The sequence below is a fragment of the Lolium perenne genome, chromosome 5, assembly GCF_019359855.2.
Source record: "Lolium perenne isolate Kyuss_39 chromosome 5, Kyuss_2.0, whole genome shotgun sequence".
NCBI lineage: Eukaryota > Viridiplantae > Streptophyta > Magnoliopsida > Poales > Poaceae > Lolium > Lolium perenne.
The window spans coordinates 39,338,601-39,359,465 of NC_067248.2; the positions used below are offsets into that span (position 1 = coordinate 39,338,601).

General features: G+C 42.4%; 3 protein-coding genes across 3 annotated transcripts; all 3 read left to right on the forward strand.

Moving 5' to 3' along the window:
* Positions 1-11,843: 11,843 nt before the first annotated feature.
* On the forward strand, positions 11,844-12,332 carry LOC127304479 (uncharacterized). The gene has a single exon (XM_051335153.2). It carries the CDS (start codon positions 11,844-11,846, stop codon positions 12,330-12,332), a length of 489 nt encoding a protein of 162 aa, XP_051191113.1.
* Positions 12,333-14,147: 1,815 nt separating this feature from the next.
* Positions 14,148-14,633, forward strand: LOC127304478 (E3 ubiquitin-protein ligase Os03g0188200-like). The gene has a single exon (XM_051335152.2). The coding sequence runs from the start codon at positions 14,148-14,150 to the stop codon at positions 14,631-14,633; it is 486 nt and encodes a 161-aa protein (XP_051191112.1).
* A 4,162-nt stretch (positions 14,634-18,795) lies between these two features.
* On the forward strand, positions 18,796-19,266 carry LOC127303099 (RING-H2 finger protein ATL70-like). Its single transcript, XM_051333876.1, has one exon. The coding sequence runs from the start codon at positions 18,796-18,798 to the stop codon at positions 19,264-19,266; it is 471 nt and encodes a 156-aa protein (XP_051189836.1).
* Positions 19,267-20,865: the final 1,599 nt, after the last annotated feature.

Genomic DNA, 20,865 nt, shown 5'->3' on the forward strand with positions numbered 1-20,865 from the left:
GCTTAATGGTTATTGTGGTTAACCTCAGAATGTTTATGGTTATTTAGGTTCAGTCCTATTTTACCAATGGTTAACCCATCATCGCACCTACCTATCTACCTTTAAGCGCCGACTGTCTGCGATCCCCGCCTTCTACAGCGCTAGTGAATCGACTCGTCGCCTGCCTCGGCTGCACACCCATGCTCACCAGCGTACGAGGCTTGATAGCTGTGACTGCTCACCGTACATCCCTCAGTTCGCCGCATACTGTTGTTGGAAAGCCATGCCACCACTAGCAGCTCGCCATGTTTCCCTGCCCATCACTAGATGGGAGCTCATCTACACCGCCTGTTGCGGTGCAGGGCGGACACGCCGCCTGAAGCGGGTGCCAGATGGGCCAGCCGTTTCATTTCTTCGCTGATTTGATTTTTCTGGTACGTGACTTATTCGATTGTAAGCTCTTTTCGGTTTTTTCACAAAAAATGTTGGTTTTGTGTCTACTTTTTTATATTTGGAATATGTCAAAAAATAGAGAAATTTAAAAATATAGATATTTTCAACTAGAATAAACTTAAAAATTTAAAAAATTTAAAATTTAAACTTTTCTGACATCATAACTTTCCTAAATTTGAACATTCTTGAAATAAAAAAGTGTGTTTTCTTTCTATATCATTAAAACTCTTCCTACAGTAAAACAATAAAAAGAGTGTTTCCTTTCTATATATATGTTTTCTTTTTGAATAAAACGGTTTTCCAACAAGTACCATAGTTTCAATATTGGTAGAAATGATCATATCATTTATTTTGAGAACTAACCATTTTTAGAATTTGGAGGATCATGAAGATGAGAATATTTCTTTGTTTGAGATGTGAGCCATGATATGATGAGAAAGGAGAAGAGGACAAAAACTAGAAAAACCAAAAGCTTGAGGATGTTCGTGCATCCCTCTCTTCTTTCAGGTACTTCAAGTAATATCATCTCAAACTCATGTTTTAGTTTTACCTTCATATTCTCGTTTGTATTGGTTGTGGAAACAATGATCTTAGTTGCATTTTTAGTTTAGGAAATTACTCTCTGTTATAATATGTTTTTTAGATTAAGTTTGAATTTTCTAAATAAAGTACCAAATTTTAGCTACTTGATTGTTTAAAGTTGTGAAACAAAATATGAGTTGTTGATTTCTGCGTTTACTTTTTAGTGCATGATTTTTTGATTTTTTTGGCAACTCCTAAAATCTTGAAAACTCCACTTAATTAAATTCACTTAAGTTGAACTTTTTACCCTCTATATGCATAAAAATTTGCTAAAATTCCTGACATGTCTAGGTAGTCGAAAAAATTAAGTTTTGCCGCCGTTGAAAATCTTGATAGATTCTGCCCCCTAATGTTTAAATCATTATTTTAGGTTTCAAAATGATTTTTATTTAATATTTTGATATACTAGAAATGAGTAGGACATTATATGCTCTCTGGTTCATGAAGGAATAATTTTATCTTTGAAGAATATGGCACCAAGCATGATATTTTACTATCACTAATGTCACCCCATAGAAGAGAAATGAGAGAAAATTTTGTGTTTGAAGTTTTTCACAGGGAATAGAGGATTACCACACCAAGAGCTATCCAAGAATGGTGAAGACCACATGCTTGGGGATGCCCAAGGCACCCCACTAGATTTATCGTATACTCGTGGTTTGCACATCCCTAAACTTTGTTTTTCGAGCAACATAGAGTTATCACAAAAACTTGGAGCCTCTTTTATTTTTGTTATGTCTAGTTTTGCTTTAAAATAAATAGATCATCATAATAAATATTGTGCATGTATATGAAAGAGCTACTGAAATGAACCATCCTTAAATACCACAATGAAAATAAGTTAGATGCTATGGAAAGAAAAAGGGGATGAAAACAAAAGCTGAAAGTCAAGTTATGCATGGTATTACTAATTCCAAATGCCTTACTGAGTGATAATTTGCTAGGTCCTTATTTAGTGGTACTTCTTACTAGTATGCAAATATGTTTAATATTAAGTGTCATTGATGATGGTAGATGAATATCACTGTGAACCTATTGCATGCTCTTAGATCTTTTTGCTAGCAAAAAAAAGAATTCTCACACAAGCTACAGACTTGTATCCAAAAACAACTCAAACCAAACACCCACCATATCTACCTATATAGTACTTGCTATTCCAATATAGTATGTGTGTTATGTCGCCAATTATTTCAAAATACCCTTTTTGCGTAGTTTTAAGCTCATGAGTAAGTAAGGTATGGAAGGAAAAACACCACTATGCGAAGTTATGTGTTTGACAGATTATGAGTAGGTTGCCATGTCGTAACCATGCTCTTACATGGGGAACACTTCTAACATTGCACTTATATTGAGTTGTTTATCATGTTTAAATTGTTGGTTACTGGATTTCCAACTCAGGCGAAATAAAGGGGGTTATCATGCAAAAGACTGGAGTATGCATATGCGGTAGAGAAGAGCACTTGACCGCTAACCAAACCCATGCATAAACATGGTGTAAGTTTTCAGCATGGGCATCCTCAATAGGAAGAGAGAAAAGGATAGAGGAAAAAGAAAAAGATAGATAGAGAGAAAAAAGAGAGAAAAGAAAGAAAAAAAGAAAGGGAGAAAAAAGTAAGAGAGAGGTTTTTAGTAGAGGATGCTCATTTGTGTGATGTCGTGTCTTCCCGGTATATAGGGCTTTTAGAGAGATTGTAAAATCTCCTTGGGTTCTTTGTATAGGAGGCGCGGAGCTACCCCTTTGCGATACTTGGTTAAAAAATATGCATATTGAGAAGGTCTATGGTAATCTAAATTTAAGTAGTATGAGGTGTGATTGTAAAGCGCTAAAGGGCATGGGACATCTTACTTATAAGAGTTCAAACATATGAACCATAAGTGCTCTAAAACAAAGTAAGAAAGAGATGCGTGGAGCCACATCCTTATGATTACCATTGACATGAAATACATATCTAAAAACTTTACTTTATTGTCTTATTCATCTTTTATTGGAGGACTAACACATGTATTTCCTACTTAATTTATTTTATTTAAGAGTCAAAGGAATTAAAAGTATCCAAAGAAAAGATAAGAGTTTTCCAAAGAAAATTCTATAGGTTCTTCCAAGCGTGCTTGATGTAGTGCAGTTGGGAAACCCCAAGATAAAGGTATGATAAGCACAACAGCAAGTTTTCCCTCAGTAAGAAACCAAGGTTTAATCAATCAGTAGGAGAAAGAAATCACTTCTGAAGGTTGTTGCTGGCTGACTTTGGCAGTGCGCACTACCGGTGTCAGCAACAACGTGGAACCTGCACACAACACAACCAAACTACTTTGCCCCAACTTACAGTGAGATTGTCAATCTCATTGGTTTTGCTGAAAACAAAAGATTAGACGTATAGTGTGAAAAGAGATGTTTGTTTGCAGTAAAATAAAGAGAACCTTGCAGAAATGAACATGTATTTGCAGTAGATGGTTTTATCAGTGTAAAAGAAAGGACCGGGGTCCACAGTTAACTAGAGGTGTCTCTCCATAAAGATAAATAACATGCTGGGTAAACAAATTACAGCTGGGCAATTGACATAATAAAGACCATACATGACAAGATGGTTACTATGAGATTAATTTGGGCATTACAACAAGATTCATAGACCGTAATCCAACTGCATCTATGACTAATAATCCACCCTCAGGATATCATCCGAACAACTTTGGGTATTAATTGCAAGCAATATATTATTGCATTAAGTAAAGTGTGTAAAGTAAACAATAGAATTATCCTTGGATAAAGCATTGTTGTTTTTCCCTAGTAGAAACAACACATCTACAACCTTATAAGTTATTATCACTTTCCCAGATTACTAGAGGCATGAACCCACTATCGAGCATAAATACTCCCTCTTAGAGTCACAAGCACATACTTGACCACTGCATCTAGCTACTAGCAACGGAGAGGATGCAAGATCACAAATAACATATATAACAGATCATAATCAACTCAACCATCGTATTCAATATTCATCGGATCCCAGCAAACACAACATGTAGCATTACATAAAGATGATCTTGATCATGTTAGGCAACTCACAAGATCTAAAGATGAGGCGTAAAGAGGAGAAGACAACTATCTAGCTACTGCTATGGATCCGTAGTCCAGAGATGAACTACTCACACATCACTTTGGAGGCGGGCATGATGATGAAGAGGCCTGCGGTGATGATCTCCCTCTGCAGCAGTGTGCCGGGAAGAGATTCAGAACCCTCCCGAACTAGGGTTGACGATAGCGGCGGCGACGAAACTTTTCGTGGATGAAGGCTCGGGTATCTAGGGTTTTCCCGAGGATGTCAATTTATAGGCGAAAGGGTGAGGTCGGTGGACGCCCGGGGGGGGGGGGGGGGCACACCAGCCCTAGGCGCGACCGAAGGGGGGCTGCGCCTAGGCATGCTGCGGCCGCCTCCCGGCTCTTCTCCGTCTCTCCTTTGGACTCGGTCTTCGTGACAGAAAAATAGGAACTTCAGCTTTTGTTTCATCCAATTCTGAGAATATTTCTAGAATAACTTTTCTAAAATACAAAAACAGCAGAACACATGAACTGATACTGTGGAATCTTATTAATAGGTTAGTTCCAGAAAATGCATAAAAATGCCACGAAGTGTAAACAAAACATATAGCAATTGGTGTAAAACAAGCATGGAGCATAAAAAATTATAGATACGTTTGCAACGTATCAGTGCTTTATGGTCTATAATGGTTATCATTTACTTGCTCACAATGCCACTTATTATTAAGAATGCTTCGTAGAATGTGAGAGATATCATTTTATAGCTCATTTTCTCAATGTTATTTTTTAATGGTTGAACATTGTGAGACCTAGCATAATAATGATATAAAAGCAATGCAATAAACTCTAAAGTCCATATTAGTTTTATCACCTCTATGCTTGGGGACGAGCATATATTAAGCTTGGGGATGTTGATGTATGTAAAATGCATGCATGAACTTTGTAGCTTATTGATACATATTAACACATATTTGCATCTTATATACTGTCATTTCCATGTTTTATATAGTTTTCGGGAATTTTCTAAACAATTTCTTTTAATAATTCCTTTGTTTGCTCTTAACTGACCTTGAGATCAATCACTCGGGTGTATTTGCTTATATAGCTACACATATATATGGTTCCTCTAGTTTTAAAAAAATGTAGAAGATACGCGGTTCAACCGAAAAAAATCCCGGAACCAGAGCCTTTATCGGTTTCTTAAGCGCACTAGACCGCTTGCGTTGCTGAACCAGAGCCTTTATCATTTTATAGCTCATTTTCTCAATGTTATTTTTTAATGGTTGAACCTTGTGAGACCTAGCATAATAATGATATAGAAGCAATGCAATAAACTCTAAAGTCCATATTAGTTTTATCACCTCTATGCTTGGGGACGAGCATATATTAAGCTTGGGGATGTTGATGTATGTAAAATGCATGCATAAACTTTGTAGCTTATTGATACATATTAACACATATTTGCATCTTATATAATGTCATTTCCATGTTTTATATAGTTTTCGGGAATTTTCTAAACAATTTCTTTTAATAATTCCTTTGTTTGCTCTTAACTGACCTTGAGATCAATCACTCGGGTGTATTTGCTTATATAGCTACACATATATATGGTTCCTCTAGTTTTAAAAAATGTAGAAGATACGCGGTTCAACCGAAAAAAATCCCGGAACCAGAGCCTTTATCGGTTTCTTAAGCGCACTAGACCGCTTGCGTTGCTGACCCAGAATAAACCACCTTTCCGATTTGACCGGCTCAACTGATATGACGTTGTAAAAATTTAATTGCAGCCACTAGGCTTCGTACTCAGCTTCTTAGAAGATGGATAGACCAGCTAAGCTCTTGTTGATTTATGTTTGGAGTATAGATACGCTCGTTTTGTAAACGTGGACTCCAACTGCTTGATCTTATTTGAATGCTGCTTGATGCATACACAATATCACTTGGGTGCATATATGGCTGTTGCTAGCTTGTAGCTTCTTGACAACTTGCCAACGATAAGTGTGTATGTACTTTGCTTTATTCTCTACATCGAATTAATATCAGCTTTAACTAGTTGGTAAAATGCATATTCGGCTACCAGCTGTTGACTGTTCTGTTTATGTCATTATGTGAATTACTATGACAAATTGTAAGTATGCGATATTTTTCATACATAATTATTTATTTCATGCAACATTTATAAATAAAATATATTACTTTATCTTTTAGAAAACTAGACATTGAACTAGTGAACCAGTGGTCCGACCGATAAAAATCAGAACCGATGGCCTCACCGGTTCGATCACCGGTCCGGTTTTTAAAATTATGCTATCTAGAAGAAACACTAAAAAGATTATACCGATTCTGACAACCACACAAATGAAATAGCAATTTACCGAAACACTTACTCCCTTGAGTTACTCCATTTCTCCTCACTTTACTACATTTTAATTTTCTTGCGTTAATTTTACTTCTTGCATTTTATTTTCAGCGGTTATAGTTTTATAGTAGAAACCTCTTCACACACATTACAGATCCTAGATTTTCATAGAAGGCTATATAAGTAGATTATAGGGCTTTAGAGAATGATAGTTTACCTTCAGATTTTCGTGTGTTTGACACTCAAATACTTAACGTATTGCAGTGCAGTGATCCCCTGCACCTGGAGGTTATCAATAATGTGTAAGATCATGCATCTCGTGCAAGTGAACGCCCACGGGTAGGATTCGGACACACCTCCAGTGCACCCCACCGTGTTCCGCCAAAGCCACCGTCTCGCGCCATCTCATTCAACCGCTGTATTGAACAACACCTGGTATGTCCCCGGACGCGGTGCCTTAGGAACTCCACCTTCGGACACGAACCTAGGCTGCTTCCGTAGAACATGGTATTGCAGTCCATTTAGAAAAAAAGACAGATGGTATTGTGTTGAATGGGAAAGCGAGAAGGATGAGATAGGAGTATGAGGGACGGCACCATGGATCGTCATGACCTTCACATCGCTCTTGGCGGATGATGGCGGTGGCTATTGGCGTCGTTCCCTTGCGAAGGCATCATCTTTGCTGGCCTCTCCGCTGGCTCTTGCCGAGTTGGGGACTAGCGGCTGGGTCGTCGCAGTTTGCGGATACTCACTCGTGCTGCTCCGGGAGGAAACCTAGATCCGGGTCTCCCGGATCGGATGATGACGGTGCTTCCTACGTCGTTCTACCTCTTGGGGCATCATTTTTGGAGCATCGGCTAGATGGAGGTGGATCTTTGGTGGAGTGGTGTTCATCTACCACGTTGACGTTGATAATTCTCTGCGGCGTGGAGCTGCAGGGTATCAAAGACGGGTGCGGACTGCTGGACGCGTGCAGGATGGTGGAGCTGTCTGGCGTCATGGTGACATCGACAACAGGTTTGGCAAGATCAATGCGGTGATCCCTCTTGAAGATGGGTGCGAGGAAGACGGCGGTAGCGATTTCTGTGGCGTGTGTGTTGGCGTGCACTGAGAGTCTACTTGACTGGATGTGCTTCTCACCTGCTATTGGGCGGCTTGGGAAGGCATTTGGTTGTTTGGATGATATGAGTTGGTGTTTTATCACCCCCTTCATCTTAATATATTTATTGTTGTGAACCAAGCTTACCATGTCACTGCTACTCAGCTTTTAATTTTGATGTTGATGACCATGTCGTTTTCCATCTTTTCTCATAGATATTTTTCTTATTTTTCAGAGCTTCAACAGAGTGGTTTCCAATTTATTTCAGGTTTACTCTACACCACTATGTAGTTGATCCTATCTTTTCATTTTGAGATGTAAAATATTTTCCTTCACCAACCAGGACCAAGTTGAATTTCGCTTTGTAAGGATCTACATTTGATTTCTACACAAGTCTTATTGGATTATTATAAAATTAGTTGGTATATATTAAGCATAGTGACTTTTGTTTTCTCAGGACGACGTGCTACAAAGATGATGACGATGCATACGAAGAGTCCAATGTACGGAAAACGTTTGTGTGATTACTTATTTTTTTCATCACCCTCTTCATATGTTGTGCATGAGAATTTATTCTTATGAATGTAGGTCATCTGATATATTATCTTTAGTTGTTTACAATATATTAATGATGATACCTTAGACTCATCAAAATTGTGTTGTTGTGTACGATCACATAATTTGTCAAGTATTCAACTTAATAGACTTTTCATCTTTTGCTTTACCATCATGTGAAAGAATCCCGCTGGGGGGGGGGGGGGGGGGGGCATCATCTAGTATAGGTAATGATGACATCATAGTAAAAGACTACACCTACCATAACCTACAAGTTAAAACTAGACATTGACACATTATAAGGACCTTTGGAGATAAGTTTTTCGTAGTTGGTCATATGGTGCTTAGTTGCTGGATGTTTCCACTTGTAATAGGACACGTGCATGCGGAACCAGTACCGTGTAGTACAAGTGAACTTGGTCTCTATGCTCCTAAAAATAAATTTCTTTACAGCAAATGGACTTGTTTTTGCTGGATTTTTTGGCATTACATGTTCAGTATGATTATGTATCAGGCTTGTTGCTCTTGAGATTGATGTAAAAATGCATTGTCGTTGATTATGATGTTGCAGTTATCCCAAAAAAAACTTTTTTGATTAATCATATACATAAATTAAATAATATCCCCTTGGAGTACTCTGCTCTGCAGGGGCAAACACAGAAAATATTCAGTAGGGCAATAAATAATATGCCCTTGTTGATTAAAAAATTGTAAATATTTTTCTACAAAATTCAAAAGGTTTTGCAGAATTTGAGTGGGGGAAGCTCTATATGGGTTCGCCCCTGCTGTTCTAGTTAATCATGTACACATTTATAATTATTTTGAAAGTCATGCATACAAATAAAAAAATTCCCCATCATCAATCCTATTTTGATTAGTAGTGTGCAAACAATTTAAGATGTCTACATGCTAGTATTCTTACTCATCTATTTATCTATTAATTTTTAGGGAGTACTTCATCATTTTTTGATTGATTACCAAGTTAATATTGTAATGTAGTCCTCAAGTCTTCAATTATACATGACTTCAGTGAGATTCTCCGAAGAAGATGAAATACAAATGTAATACTTATTTTTTCAAAAATTTAGGAGATAAGAACAATATCTACTTCAATCTGAAATATGAATACGATGAATGTGTGTTGTCACATGCAAACGTCTGGAGATTGATTCCATTTTCATGCATGATTGAGGTTTGTAGATGATACATTAAATTGTTTCCCTTTTCTTATTGTGACAACCCATTATAGATGCATATTTAGGGGCCTTATGTGCAGTGCGATAAGCTTCATTGCTGACACTATGAGGTCTTTCACAAATTTATGTTTATTTCCATGTAAGCTTAGTTTTGCAAAAGTTTTATTGTGGCAACACTACGCTGATGCTTTGATTTTGTTTAGTAATGTGCACCGGCTTCCTTTACCTATCTTCCATTTGTGGTCCTGATGTTTTTTCGGTTCAATGTTGCATTTTTTTTTTGACCCAATGTTTCTTTCTCGTTTGTAGGTGTGGGTTGCTTCTAGATAGGTTTTAGTCCGTTTTTTTGGTTTCTCATTATTTCCTTTCCTTCTATGTATATTTTTTCACTCATTTTTTTCCTTCTCTAACAATTTTGTTACGTAAATGTAAATTTTATTTATTTAAACTAGTTTTCTTTAACTTGAGGACTTATTATTTTGTTCCTTGAATAGGCAATATCTGTTTTTTCTGTACGCACTATTCTTGTTCTCTACGTAAACGAGATGTGTTATTCTGATGTATTATCTTGTTCTCCCGAGTAGACGAGATGTGTTTCTCGGACACAATATGTTTGTCCCTAACTAAACGAGATGTGCTTCTCGGATGCAATATTCTTGCTTCTCGAATAGACGATCCACTTGTAGGGAAAACACTACCGATGTCGGACCAAATTTGGCTACACCTGGCGCATCAGCTAGGTGTGGCAGCAATAGCCTGTTACCGCAGGCGTACCGGGGTTGTGCGTTAGCGGTATGGCGTCCAGGCAGTGGGTTGGTTCACAATTACCTTTGTTGGGAAGTCGCAAGTGGACCTTCAGCTTGAGAGAGAAATGCTCTAAAATCCATGCAGACCTAAATTTTATTTTTGTCCAAGTTGCAAGTAGGATCGCAACTGAGTGGCAGGTGGAATTGTAAATAAGAGAGAAATGCTCCAAAATCTGTGTTAACCTCGAATTTCTCTTTGTCCCAGTTGCAAGTGGGGTCGTAACTGACCTTTATTGTCCAGTTGCAAGTGGAGTTGAACTTACATTTTATTGGCCAGTAGTAAGTGGAGGTTCAACTGAGAGAGAGAGATGCTCCCAAATTTGTGCTAACCTCGAATTTCTATTTTTGTCCTAGTTGCAAGTGGGGTCGTAACTACGTTTGTTGCCTAGTTGCAAGTGAAGTTGCAATTGAGAGAGAAATGCTCAGTAATCCTTGCTAATCTTGAATTTTTCTTCGTCCCAGTTGCAAGTGAGGTCGCAACTGACTTTTTATTGTCCAATTACAAGTGAAGTTGTAACCAAGAGAGAAATGCTCAGAAATCCACGCTAAATTTCTCTGTTTGCAAGTTGTAAGTGGGATTGTAAATAACCTTTGTTGGCCAGTTGCAATGGACTTACAACTGAGCGAGAAATTCTTCAGAATCCGTGGTAAGCTCGAATTTCCTTTTTTTGTTCGAGTTACAACAGACATTTCTCCAGTTGCAAGTGGATTTGTAACTGAGAAGAAATGTTTCGAATCCATGCCAAACACGTATTCATATTTTTGCCCCACTTACAAGTGTGGTCATAAGTGGGTTTGTTGCCCAGTTGAAAGTGGATTTACAATTGAGAGAGAAATACTCTAAAATCTAACTAAACCCAAATTTCTCTTTATCCTAGTGGCAAGTGAAGTCGCAACTAACATTTATTAGCTAGTTACATGTGGGGTTGTCCAGTTACTCGTAGTTGCAAATGGGGTCAGCTCCGGCTAGTGTCCCTACATCACTACCACCACCACCACCACCACCACCACCACCACCATCATCATCATCATCATCATCATCATCATCATCATCATCATCATCATCATCATCATCTCTTCATTTACATGTATAGTTTTTTTTATAGAATCATCTCTTCTTTTACATACATGCATGGTTAGTAGTCACCGTACCTCCATACCAGACCAAAGTTGCTCGTGTAGGAGCCCATCGATGGGTTTCCGGGTCACAACTTGCTCGCGGTTGGTCACTGAGTAAATGCTCTCTGGCAAATTAGCTCCAAATCGGAACTTGCGGAGGCATCATTTGGTCACATCGATTTGCTCATGCAACAACGATTCAAACACGCGACTGATTTGGTGCATGCACGCCCACAACACCGCGATAATTCGGCCCATAAAACAACAACTATAAAAACGAATTAAATCCCAACCCAACACACGGGATAACATGAGTCAGAACTAAGTTAGTTCTTAGTAGAATGAGCCCTAGACACAATCATATAAATTATCGGAAGAGAATTCTTTCACGCAACAAGCAAGGAATTTGACAAGAAACGGTAAACCTAAGACGCGATGCTTTGGTCGTCATTAACAACCGCGTTAATCCTAGCCAGTAATAAGATAGTACCCCATTTGGGACTAATTTGTTGGCAGTATCCAATTTGTGTAACGACGATGCACCAGGGACGATCGACGGTGGAGGTTTCATATGACCGTGAGGTGGCCGCACGGACCAGGTGTGCGTATATAAGGGGATTGTCGTCGTTGCTTTGCAGTGACGGTGCTAGCTGCGACCATGTCCAGGGACAGCGTGCTGATCGGCGCTTCCATGGCCGCGCTCGTCGTGCTCTCCCTCGTTACCTTCTTCTGCTCCAACCACCGCCGCCGGGCAGTGCGTGCCTCGTCTTCGCAGCGGAGAGCCGTGGACGACGTGGAGCTCGGTCGGCGCCGCCGGCCGTGCGTCGCCGCTGCCTCCACCGGGCTCGAGGAGGCCGCCCTGGCCGCGTTCCCGACGGAGTTGTACTCCTCGTCGACCCGGCATCAAGCGGCGGCGCCGGCTGATGAGCGGACCAAGGAGGAGGCGGCGGCGGACGACGAAACGACGTGCGCAGTGTGCCTGGCGGAGTACGCGGACGGCGACGAGCTCCGGCGGCTTCCAGGGTGCGCGCACGCGTTCCACCGGGCGTGCGTTGACCAGTGGCTTCGGGAGCGACCGAGCTGCCCGCTCTGCCGCACGCCGCCGGCGACATCAGCATGCATTCACACGCGACCAAGTGAAGTTTAATTTGCTAGGCCTGTGTCCCGGTCTGTCGGGACCATTTCGGAGAGCGGCAAAATGCGGCGTACGTTGTTGCTTTGCACCTACATGTCTCCTGCTTAGGTATATATTAGGTATAGTACGTATACTTACGAGGATGATTATGTTCATACGTGTCAGAGTGCAGACAATGCATCGTGTTTTGTTTACGTTTATGTACTTCATTGTGTACATGCTCTTGTATCTTTCTTTTCGGGTAAACATATCAGCCTACACCAGAACAAAGAGCATGTCCACCAACATCATCCGTGATCCGTTTGGCACGAGCGCGCTGACAGATGGACGGCTATGGTGAGTGGGAGCAATTTTCTTCAGTGTAAGCTATTCTTTCTTCTTAACCGACAGCCTCACTAAAAGCGCTGACAGAGGGCTATCGCCGGTGGGAGCAGTTTTTTCGTTTGAATCCACATAGTCCGTTAGGGAGACGTTTGGGGGCTATCGGTGGAGATGCTCTCCACCGGGGAACCCTATATCGTGACCGGTAACACTGTCGTTCAAGCTCTTCCCCCCCTCAGCTGCGTGTAGGAGGTGAGGGGAGATCATAATGGAATATCACGGGGTTTCAAAAAAATGTTCACAATAGCAAACTTACAAATGCTGCGATAGTATGTCCTAAAGATAAATATGAAATTGGCAACATGATGAGTAAGGCTATGAGCAATATTTGAGCAAAAGGATGATGATCATACTTAAACGATGAAATAGCTACATCAAAAACGAGGAACAATCGACCACAGGGTGACACAAATCATGAACAAGATTGAGATACGTATATACAGCGTGAACTTTGATTGACTCTTCGATTTGTGCTTTGAAACTGATGCACCTGCATCCAACGGCTCAGTGATGGACTTTCACACAATATTTTTTTCTGCCTTTGACATCTCTGATTAATACAGCTGAGGTAGCGCACTCGCCGTTCCCCGACACAAGACATATTTAAAAATAAGAATGGGTAATTAACATCTTAAGTAATCCAGTGTCCACGTTGGCTGCCGACCAGAATCATCATCCGAAAAGGCTTAAAAGAGTCAATATATATACATTCCTGTCAGATAGAGCTAGGGAAGAGATCTCATTCCCTAGTTACATCATTAACGAATGTACTTATATAAGGTGAACTTTGCCGTCTTAATTGACTAGTGCGTATTACTCCGTCCGGTCGTTATTAATCGATGCGGGTGTACAACTGAAACATTGTATTTTTTTTAGAGCAACCACATATTTCGTTAATCGAAAAACAAATTACATGAAGTAAACACATGTGGAAATTAAAAGACAAACCGAGATAAAATATTTATCCTGAATTTGCAGAGTAAATCCTAAAATAATCGATTAAAAGACAAACATTGTATCTTTAGGTATAACTAGCATCGATTAAATAGGATCACAGGTAGTACTTTTTAGTAGCATCATGTTCCTTACTATTTTGGGGGCTTAACTGTTGATAATCTGGGTGCTCATATTCATTTTGTCAAACCAGCTAAAAACGTCGTCGCCCAAAAATCAGAGAAGATCCCTGGAATATAACTTATCTCAAGAGGAATCGTTCACGCAACATGTTAGGAATTTGGCAAGAAATGGTAAAAGTAAGACGCGATGCTTTGGTCGTCATTAATTACCGCGTTAATCCTCGCCAGCAATATGGTGGTAGTACCCCATTTGGGACAAATTCGTTGGCAGTATTTTATTTGTGTGATTGCGCTGCGCCGATGGACCAAAGTGTGTATATAAGGGATTGTACGTCGTCGATGCTTTGCAGCGACGGTGGTAGCTGCGACCATGTCCAGGGACAGCGTGCTGATCGGCGCCTCTATGGCCGCTCTCGTCGTGCTCTCCCTCGTCACCTTCTTCTGCTCCAACCGCCGCCGGGCGGTGCACACCTCGTCGCCGCAGCGGAGCGCCGTGGACGACGTGGAGCTCGGTCACCGCCGGCCGTGCGCCTCTGCCGCCGCCGCCGGGCTCGAGGAAGCCGTCCTGGCGGCGTTCCCTACGGAGGTGTACTCCTCGTCGATCCGGCATCGAGCGGCGGCGCCGGGTGGTGAGCGGACCAAGGAGGAGGCGACGGCGGACATTGATACGACATGCGCTGTGTGCCAGGCCGCGTACTCGGACGGCGACGAGCTCCGGCGGCTGCCGGGGTGCGCGCACGCGTTCCACCGGGCATGCGTTGACCAGTGGCTGCGGCGGCGGCCGAGCTGCCCGCTCTGCCGCATGCCGCCGACGGCGTCAGCATCTACGGACACGCAGCCAAGTGAAGAGAGCTAGGCCCTTGTCCCTGTCTGTCGGGACCATTTGGTAGAGAGCGGCAAAATGTGGCGTACGTTGTTGCTTTGCGTACCTGCATGTCTCCTGCTTAGGTATCTAGCCGCAATGCCGATCCGAGTACATACGAGGATGGTTATCTCCATGCGTGTCTCTTATCTCATAAACAAAAACTAAAGCTAGCTTGGGCATTCATGTTCGTCAGAGTGCACACGATGCATGGAGTTTTGTTTACGTTTATTTACTTCATTGTGTACATGCTGTTGTATCTTTCGTTTTGATTAAGGGTCTCTATAGGATCTAGTTTACTGAGAACGAAGTTTGTTCTCAGTAGAAATATTTCATCGAATCTTAATTACAACTTTCTATTAGCACGGATCACGAAGTTCAGGAAAAAATCAGTTGCAATCCCACTTGCAATCACAAAAGTTATAGTTGCAACCCAAGAACACGAAGCATGATGTAAATCTAACGTTATAGAAATCTAGTGAGCACGAGCTTCGTTTTGAGTCTATTGAGAAATAGCAATTCCGTTTAAGTAAATATATCAGCATGCGTCAGAACTAAGAGCATCTCCACCGACATCTTCCATAATCTGTCTAGCAAGGCCGATGACAGAAGACTATGCAAGTGAGAAAAGCTTTCTTCTTCGGTCTAAATTACTCTCCCTTCTTCACCGACAGCCTCCCAAAGAGCGTTAACATGTGGCTACCATGGGTGGAAGCGGTATTTTTTGTTGGAACCCACATAATTCTTTGGGGAGGCGTTTGGAGGCTACCTTTGGAGATGCTCTCACCATGTACAAATTGTGTGTCGTGCCGTCCCGTACACTAGGTTGTAGGCTCCATCTCTCTTTAGGGCGTGAGTTACCCTCTATGGGGTACTCATCTATGCTACCACGAAAGTTGGTAGAGTTCATGTATGGGCGGGAGCTTCGCACGGAATCGGTGACACCATCGCCATAAGTCATGTCTTCTACTACGGCAACTTACCGGATGACGCGACTCACGTTCCCGCTTCATTCAACTCGGTCACGCACAAGATCGTCCTGTTGGGGGGGGGGGGGGGGGTACAACTATATTTGTCATCAACTTCGACACTAGCCATCCAACGACAGTCTCATCTGCGAAGTACATGGCCCCACGCGGATCTGGATCTGCTTTGTCCGCAGAGATGGCTGAGTTCGAGATCTGAAAAACCCCACCATACCCAGCTCTAAGGCGGAGATCGAGGTCGAAGATAAATCTCTATCTGCAAAAATAAACGCATACAGACTTCTGGTCTAGTGCTCCACCCTTCGCAAAATTCTAGCTGCGATAAAAACAAGAACGGTGGAGATCTTCTTATACCCCTTCGTAAGCGGGACATGATCGTAAAATAAATAAAAATTGATATGTACATACAATCCTGTAGTTATTTCTATGGCCCGCGTTGCGTGTGTAACATGGGGCTGTATTTAGACAGCTGGGATGGTTACCTGGTCACATGACCTCTTTTTTTTCTAATGCGGTGTTTAGATACCGTATGTATACAAACAGGTATATGTGGACTGGATATGGATTTCGAGGGATCTAAGTTAGGAAAAGAACAAATTATAATCCCCCAACTTCAATTTGGCAGGAGCGCGAAGCAGGAGGCACGCATACGCAGCCAAGTGAAGTGAGCGGCAAAATGAGGCGTACGTTGTCCCGGCCCTCCCTGTCTAGGGACCATTTCGGAGAGCGGCAAAATGAGGAGTACGTTGTTGTTTCGCGTGTTTCCTGCCGACGTAGATAGAAGATCATTATGTCCATCATGCGTGTCTCTTCCCATCAAAAGACATGCATAAGCTAAAGCTAGCTTGGGCATTCTTCTGCGTCAGAGTCCAGACGATGCATCGAGTTTGGTTACGTGTTTAGACTTACAACTTTTCAAAGTTCATTTTATCCGGCCTTTTTTATATAGAAAATATATCAGCCTGCTCCAGATGACCTTGTACAATTGAATAAACAAACAAGATTCTAGCGTTTATATAAGTACGAAATGACCGTCTCACATAATTTTGGTGACCCTCGGGGTTCTCCAGCCTGTTAGTACATACTTAAGTCATCCCGAACACGTTTTTCGTATCTGTTTGGAATAGACATTTTCACAGACGGTTCGTGCTTTTATAGCCGTTTCACAGACAGTTTGTGCTTTTATAGTCTGTTAGGATGTAAATTAACCTTCCAAATGGCGTCTATTAGTGAGCCATTTGGGTTACTGAACCAACTTCTCGTAGGGTTCTTCCATTGTTTTTACAGTTTATAATATATTTTATGGAGAACCATTAAGAATAAAGAGATCATTGTACTCCCTCCGTCCATAAAAAGATGCCAAAGATTTTTCCAAATTCGAATGTACCTATACAATAAAACGTGTCTAGATACATCCAAATTTAAAGAAACATTCGGCATCTATTTATGGTCAGAGGTAGTACTATGTATCCATAAATAGATGTAATCCCATCTCAAGCCCAGTCGAGAAAAATACTCCCCACGTGAATTAGGCGGAGAATGGCATGGAAGTTGTGATCTATGTGAGTAACAAAGTTGTGTGGTGTTGCCAAGACCATTGAGAATATGCTTTATGTTGTGAAAGATAGAATCCAGGATCAAATATTGATGTTAAGTGTATAAATATGATTTTTTATGTTTACGGATCCGTTCATCGAAGGGTTATCACCCATTTATGATTATGTTGCTGGCATATGGGTCATTGAAAAGCTCTTTGATCATGAAAATAAGAATTGCTAAATCGGGTAATATGTTTTCCATTTCAATTTAAATTCATGTACTATATGTAAAGCGGTTCAATGTCATTTATTTGGTTATTGTAACATTTTATTTTTGTGTGTTATTTCTAATAAGAGTGTGATTATGACGTTTGTTAACAGTACGATCAAGCAAAACATATTAAAATTTGACTGTCAGTTATAACAAACAGAGAGAAACAGAGGGAGCTAGCTTGGCTCCCAAGTGGGTGCCCTGATCGGGAGGCACCAAAATAAGAAGAACATGGTCCTGGTCTCGTCTCCTTGACACCTAAGTATATAAGGGACTGACTCCTTTGGCGAAGACCGATGACCACCCCTTGCCTCCAAGAAGGCAGTGTCAGCGACGTCTCTGCACACCTTCTTCGACCAAGCAATGGGACACACCATGCATGTATCTAGCAGGCACGGGGAATTTATTTTCCATCTATAGGTTCATCTCCTAATCCATCTGTTGATATGTAAATTAGGTGCTCTAAATGTGACCAGTTAAAGGTCAATGTATTCCCTAATGATGATTAAATTCTAACTTTGCTGACCGGTGAAAAGTTATGGCATGGCAGCTGACAGAGTAACAAAATCAAGGGAGAGAGGACTTTCAGAGCAGGTGCTCAGTGCGCATCCGTATCTGGACTGTCTATACCGCATCAAGATCCGTGCTAGCTTTTTTTCCCCTCTCAAATAACTTCTCATTTTTATATATGTCACACCATATAGTCCTTGAACTTGAAATTTTGCAGATCACTTAAACATAACAACGAGAATGTGGGAAAATATTTTGGAATTTTTATGTCATTATGGATATATATATTTCAAGAATTTATTTTAAATTTTAAAATATTTGAATTTCAAAATTGCAAAAAAATCCAAACTATTTTCCCCATTCTATTTTTTATTTTTGAGTTACTTGCAATTTTTTAATATTCTATAATATGAGAGATATAAAAAAGGAAAACTCAAAAAATGAGAAAGTGCACCTGCTCTATTTATGTTTTTCCAAAATCTAGGGTCCTCTTTAGTTGAAGCCAACATGTTGCGAATGTATGAAGTTACTCCAAGATGGCCGTACAAGTTTTTTCAGTGAAAGGATTCAGAGTACTCACGCAAACTGTTGAAGAATTGCCGACAAACGGTAAGAGTCAAACTAAAGGTGATGCTTTTTTGCATGGGCATGAGCATTACCATGCTATTTTGGGGCTAATACGTTGGTAGTATATGTATGTAACTATGTACGGGCTAATGCCAGCGATCTCATTGTGACCTTGACCGTGACGTCGCCGGCTGCGCACGCAAATCATTCTCTCGACGGAGAAGTATATGTGTGGCACGGCCGATCAGGCTGTAGAGAGTACATGCTGTGACCGGCCAGCCAGTATGTCCAGCTCCTCCATCGTGCTGCTGATCGGCGCCTCCATGACCGTGTTCCTCGTCCTCTCCCTTGTCACCTTCCTCTGCGCCAACCGGCAGCAGCTGCGCAGCGTCGTCGATGCGGAGCTTGGGCGCGGCCAAGCGTGCGCCGCGGGCATCGACGACGACGCCCTGGCTGCGTACCCGACCATGATGTACTCGAAGTTGAGGCGGGACAAATATCAGGAGGCTGGCGGTGAACGGGCGCCGGAGGAGGTCACCGGCACGCAGTGCGCGGTGTGCCTGGCGGAGTACGCGGACGGCGACGAGCTCCGGCGGCTGCCATGGTGCCGGCACGCGTTCCACCGGCGATGCGTCGACGACTGGTTGCGCCGGCGGCCCAGCTGCCCGCTCTGCAGGTCCACGCCGACGCCGACCACCACCACCACCGGCGTATGCCAACCGTCACGCCGTCAGCATGTCGATCGGGACTATTGATTCGGTTTCGGTATAGACGTATAGTGTGGCAAAGTGTTTCTTGCTTCTGGTACGGACGGATCGGGAGCCGCCATTATATGTGCAGTCTACGTAGATCGTCATGAACATGTCTACTAAGCTTGGCATATTCATGAATTCCATTTTGGGTAGGTTTTCGCTAAAGCTAATTCATTTGGATTTGCTTATATCTTGTCCATTCGCAATGTCTCGGCCATCCTCAATCCACATGGGCCAAACTCAAGTCACGCCGCTTCCACCGCCACCGCCCCTGGTTGATGACCATGAGGCGAACTCGGACAGGGAGGAGTGGGACAAGCATGAGTGGGCAGAGCTGGGGACGAGCCCGGAGGCCGGGGCTAGACCACCCACCTCGTCTCCTTCGAGACAAACACAAGAAGAGTGTTAGGACAGCTTCAATCTCGAGGTGGAGAATGACACACTCATTACCCGCCGCCGAGCTCTCCCTCTAGTTCGGGGCGCGAGAGGTTGTCGGAAAGGAGCTAATGGCCACTGAGCGGCACGTTATGGCGGACATACTCACCTAGTGAGCCGCAACAAATGCCGTGAGGGAGGAGGCTCGCCTCGCCATGGTGGGGGCTTCCCGCCACTCATGTCAAGCAGATAAGGTGCCAAGGAGGAACTGGGATGCGACAGAGGCGGGGAGAAAGCGCTGGGAAAAGCCCTAGCAAACACCAAAATATACATCACAAGTTCATCATCATCGTCATCATCACCAGCCATCAGAAGCAAGCAAGCATGCATCCCCACCTCCACAGTGCCCTAGGGCACAACTACAGGTTGTAGTAGTGCTTGGACAGGCAGGTCCTGAGCCACCCTGTGCATTTCCCCCATGCCAACAAAGTTGGTTCCTAGGCCTTGTGACCGACAAGGTGGCTTAGAGCCACCAGGAGAGCCTCCTGGGAGAACTCAACAATGCCCATGACGGCCTGTGAGAAGTTTGCGAGTCCTCAAAGGTGACAAGAGCCTGGCGAAGGAAATCCTGGCACAATGATTCCTACATGTACCAACAATGTGCAAACTAATTACGATAGTACAATGGACGTAATACAAAATCATAGGCATACATAGGACTAGATCAAGGCATAAAAAAATCATAGGCCTACATAGAGCTAGATCATACGAGATTATCATTGCACAATCTAGGCAACCAACATGATAAAACAAGATAAACAATGCTCATGGAGGTAAAGGATCAAAGATCTAACAGTGTACAACCACGAATAGAACCTACAACCATACATCAACGACAGATCTAAGCTAAAGCGGTTAGAGATCTAACACTAACCACATGGAGGTGGAGGAGAAGTCATGGTGATGTTACTCATCGCTGGAGGTGGATGCATGAGTGCAGAGCACGCTGATGTGGTCAAAGTCGCCCTGCCGCCGACACCACCTACCTACCTTGCCTGCCGACCAGAGAAGAGTATTGGAAGGGAGGAAATGGCGGTTTCAAAATCCACGGTGAGAGGAGGTGGTTGAAATAAGGGGGCAGTCTCGGCGGGAGGTAACGAAATCCTCCCGTCCCTTTTTCGCTTCCATGGTCGCACCGGCGCATGCGGGCGTTGACGCCTTTTGGCT

Coding starts and splice junctions, on each gene's coding strand:
- LOC127304479 (XM_051335153.2), top strand. CDS start 11,844: ATGTCCAGGGACAGCGTGCTGATCGGCGCTTCCATGGCCGCGCTCGTC.
- LOC127304478 (XM_051335152.2), top strand. CDS start 14,148: ATGTCCAGGGACAGCGTGCTGATCGGCGCCTCTATGGCCGCTCTCGTC.
- LOC127303099 (XM_051333876.1), top strand. CDS start 18,796: ATGTCCAGCTCCTCCATCGTGCTGCTGATCGGCGCCTCCATGACCGTG.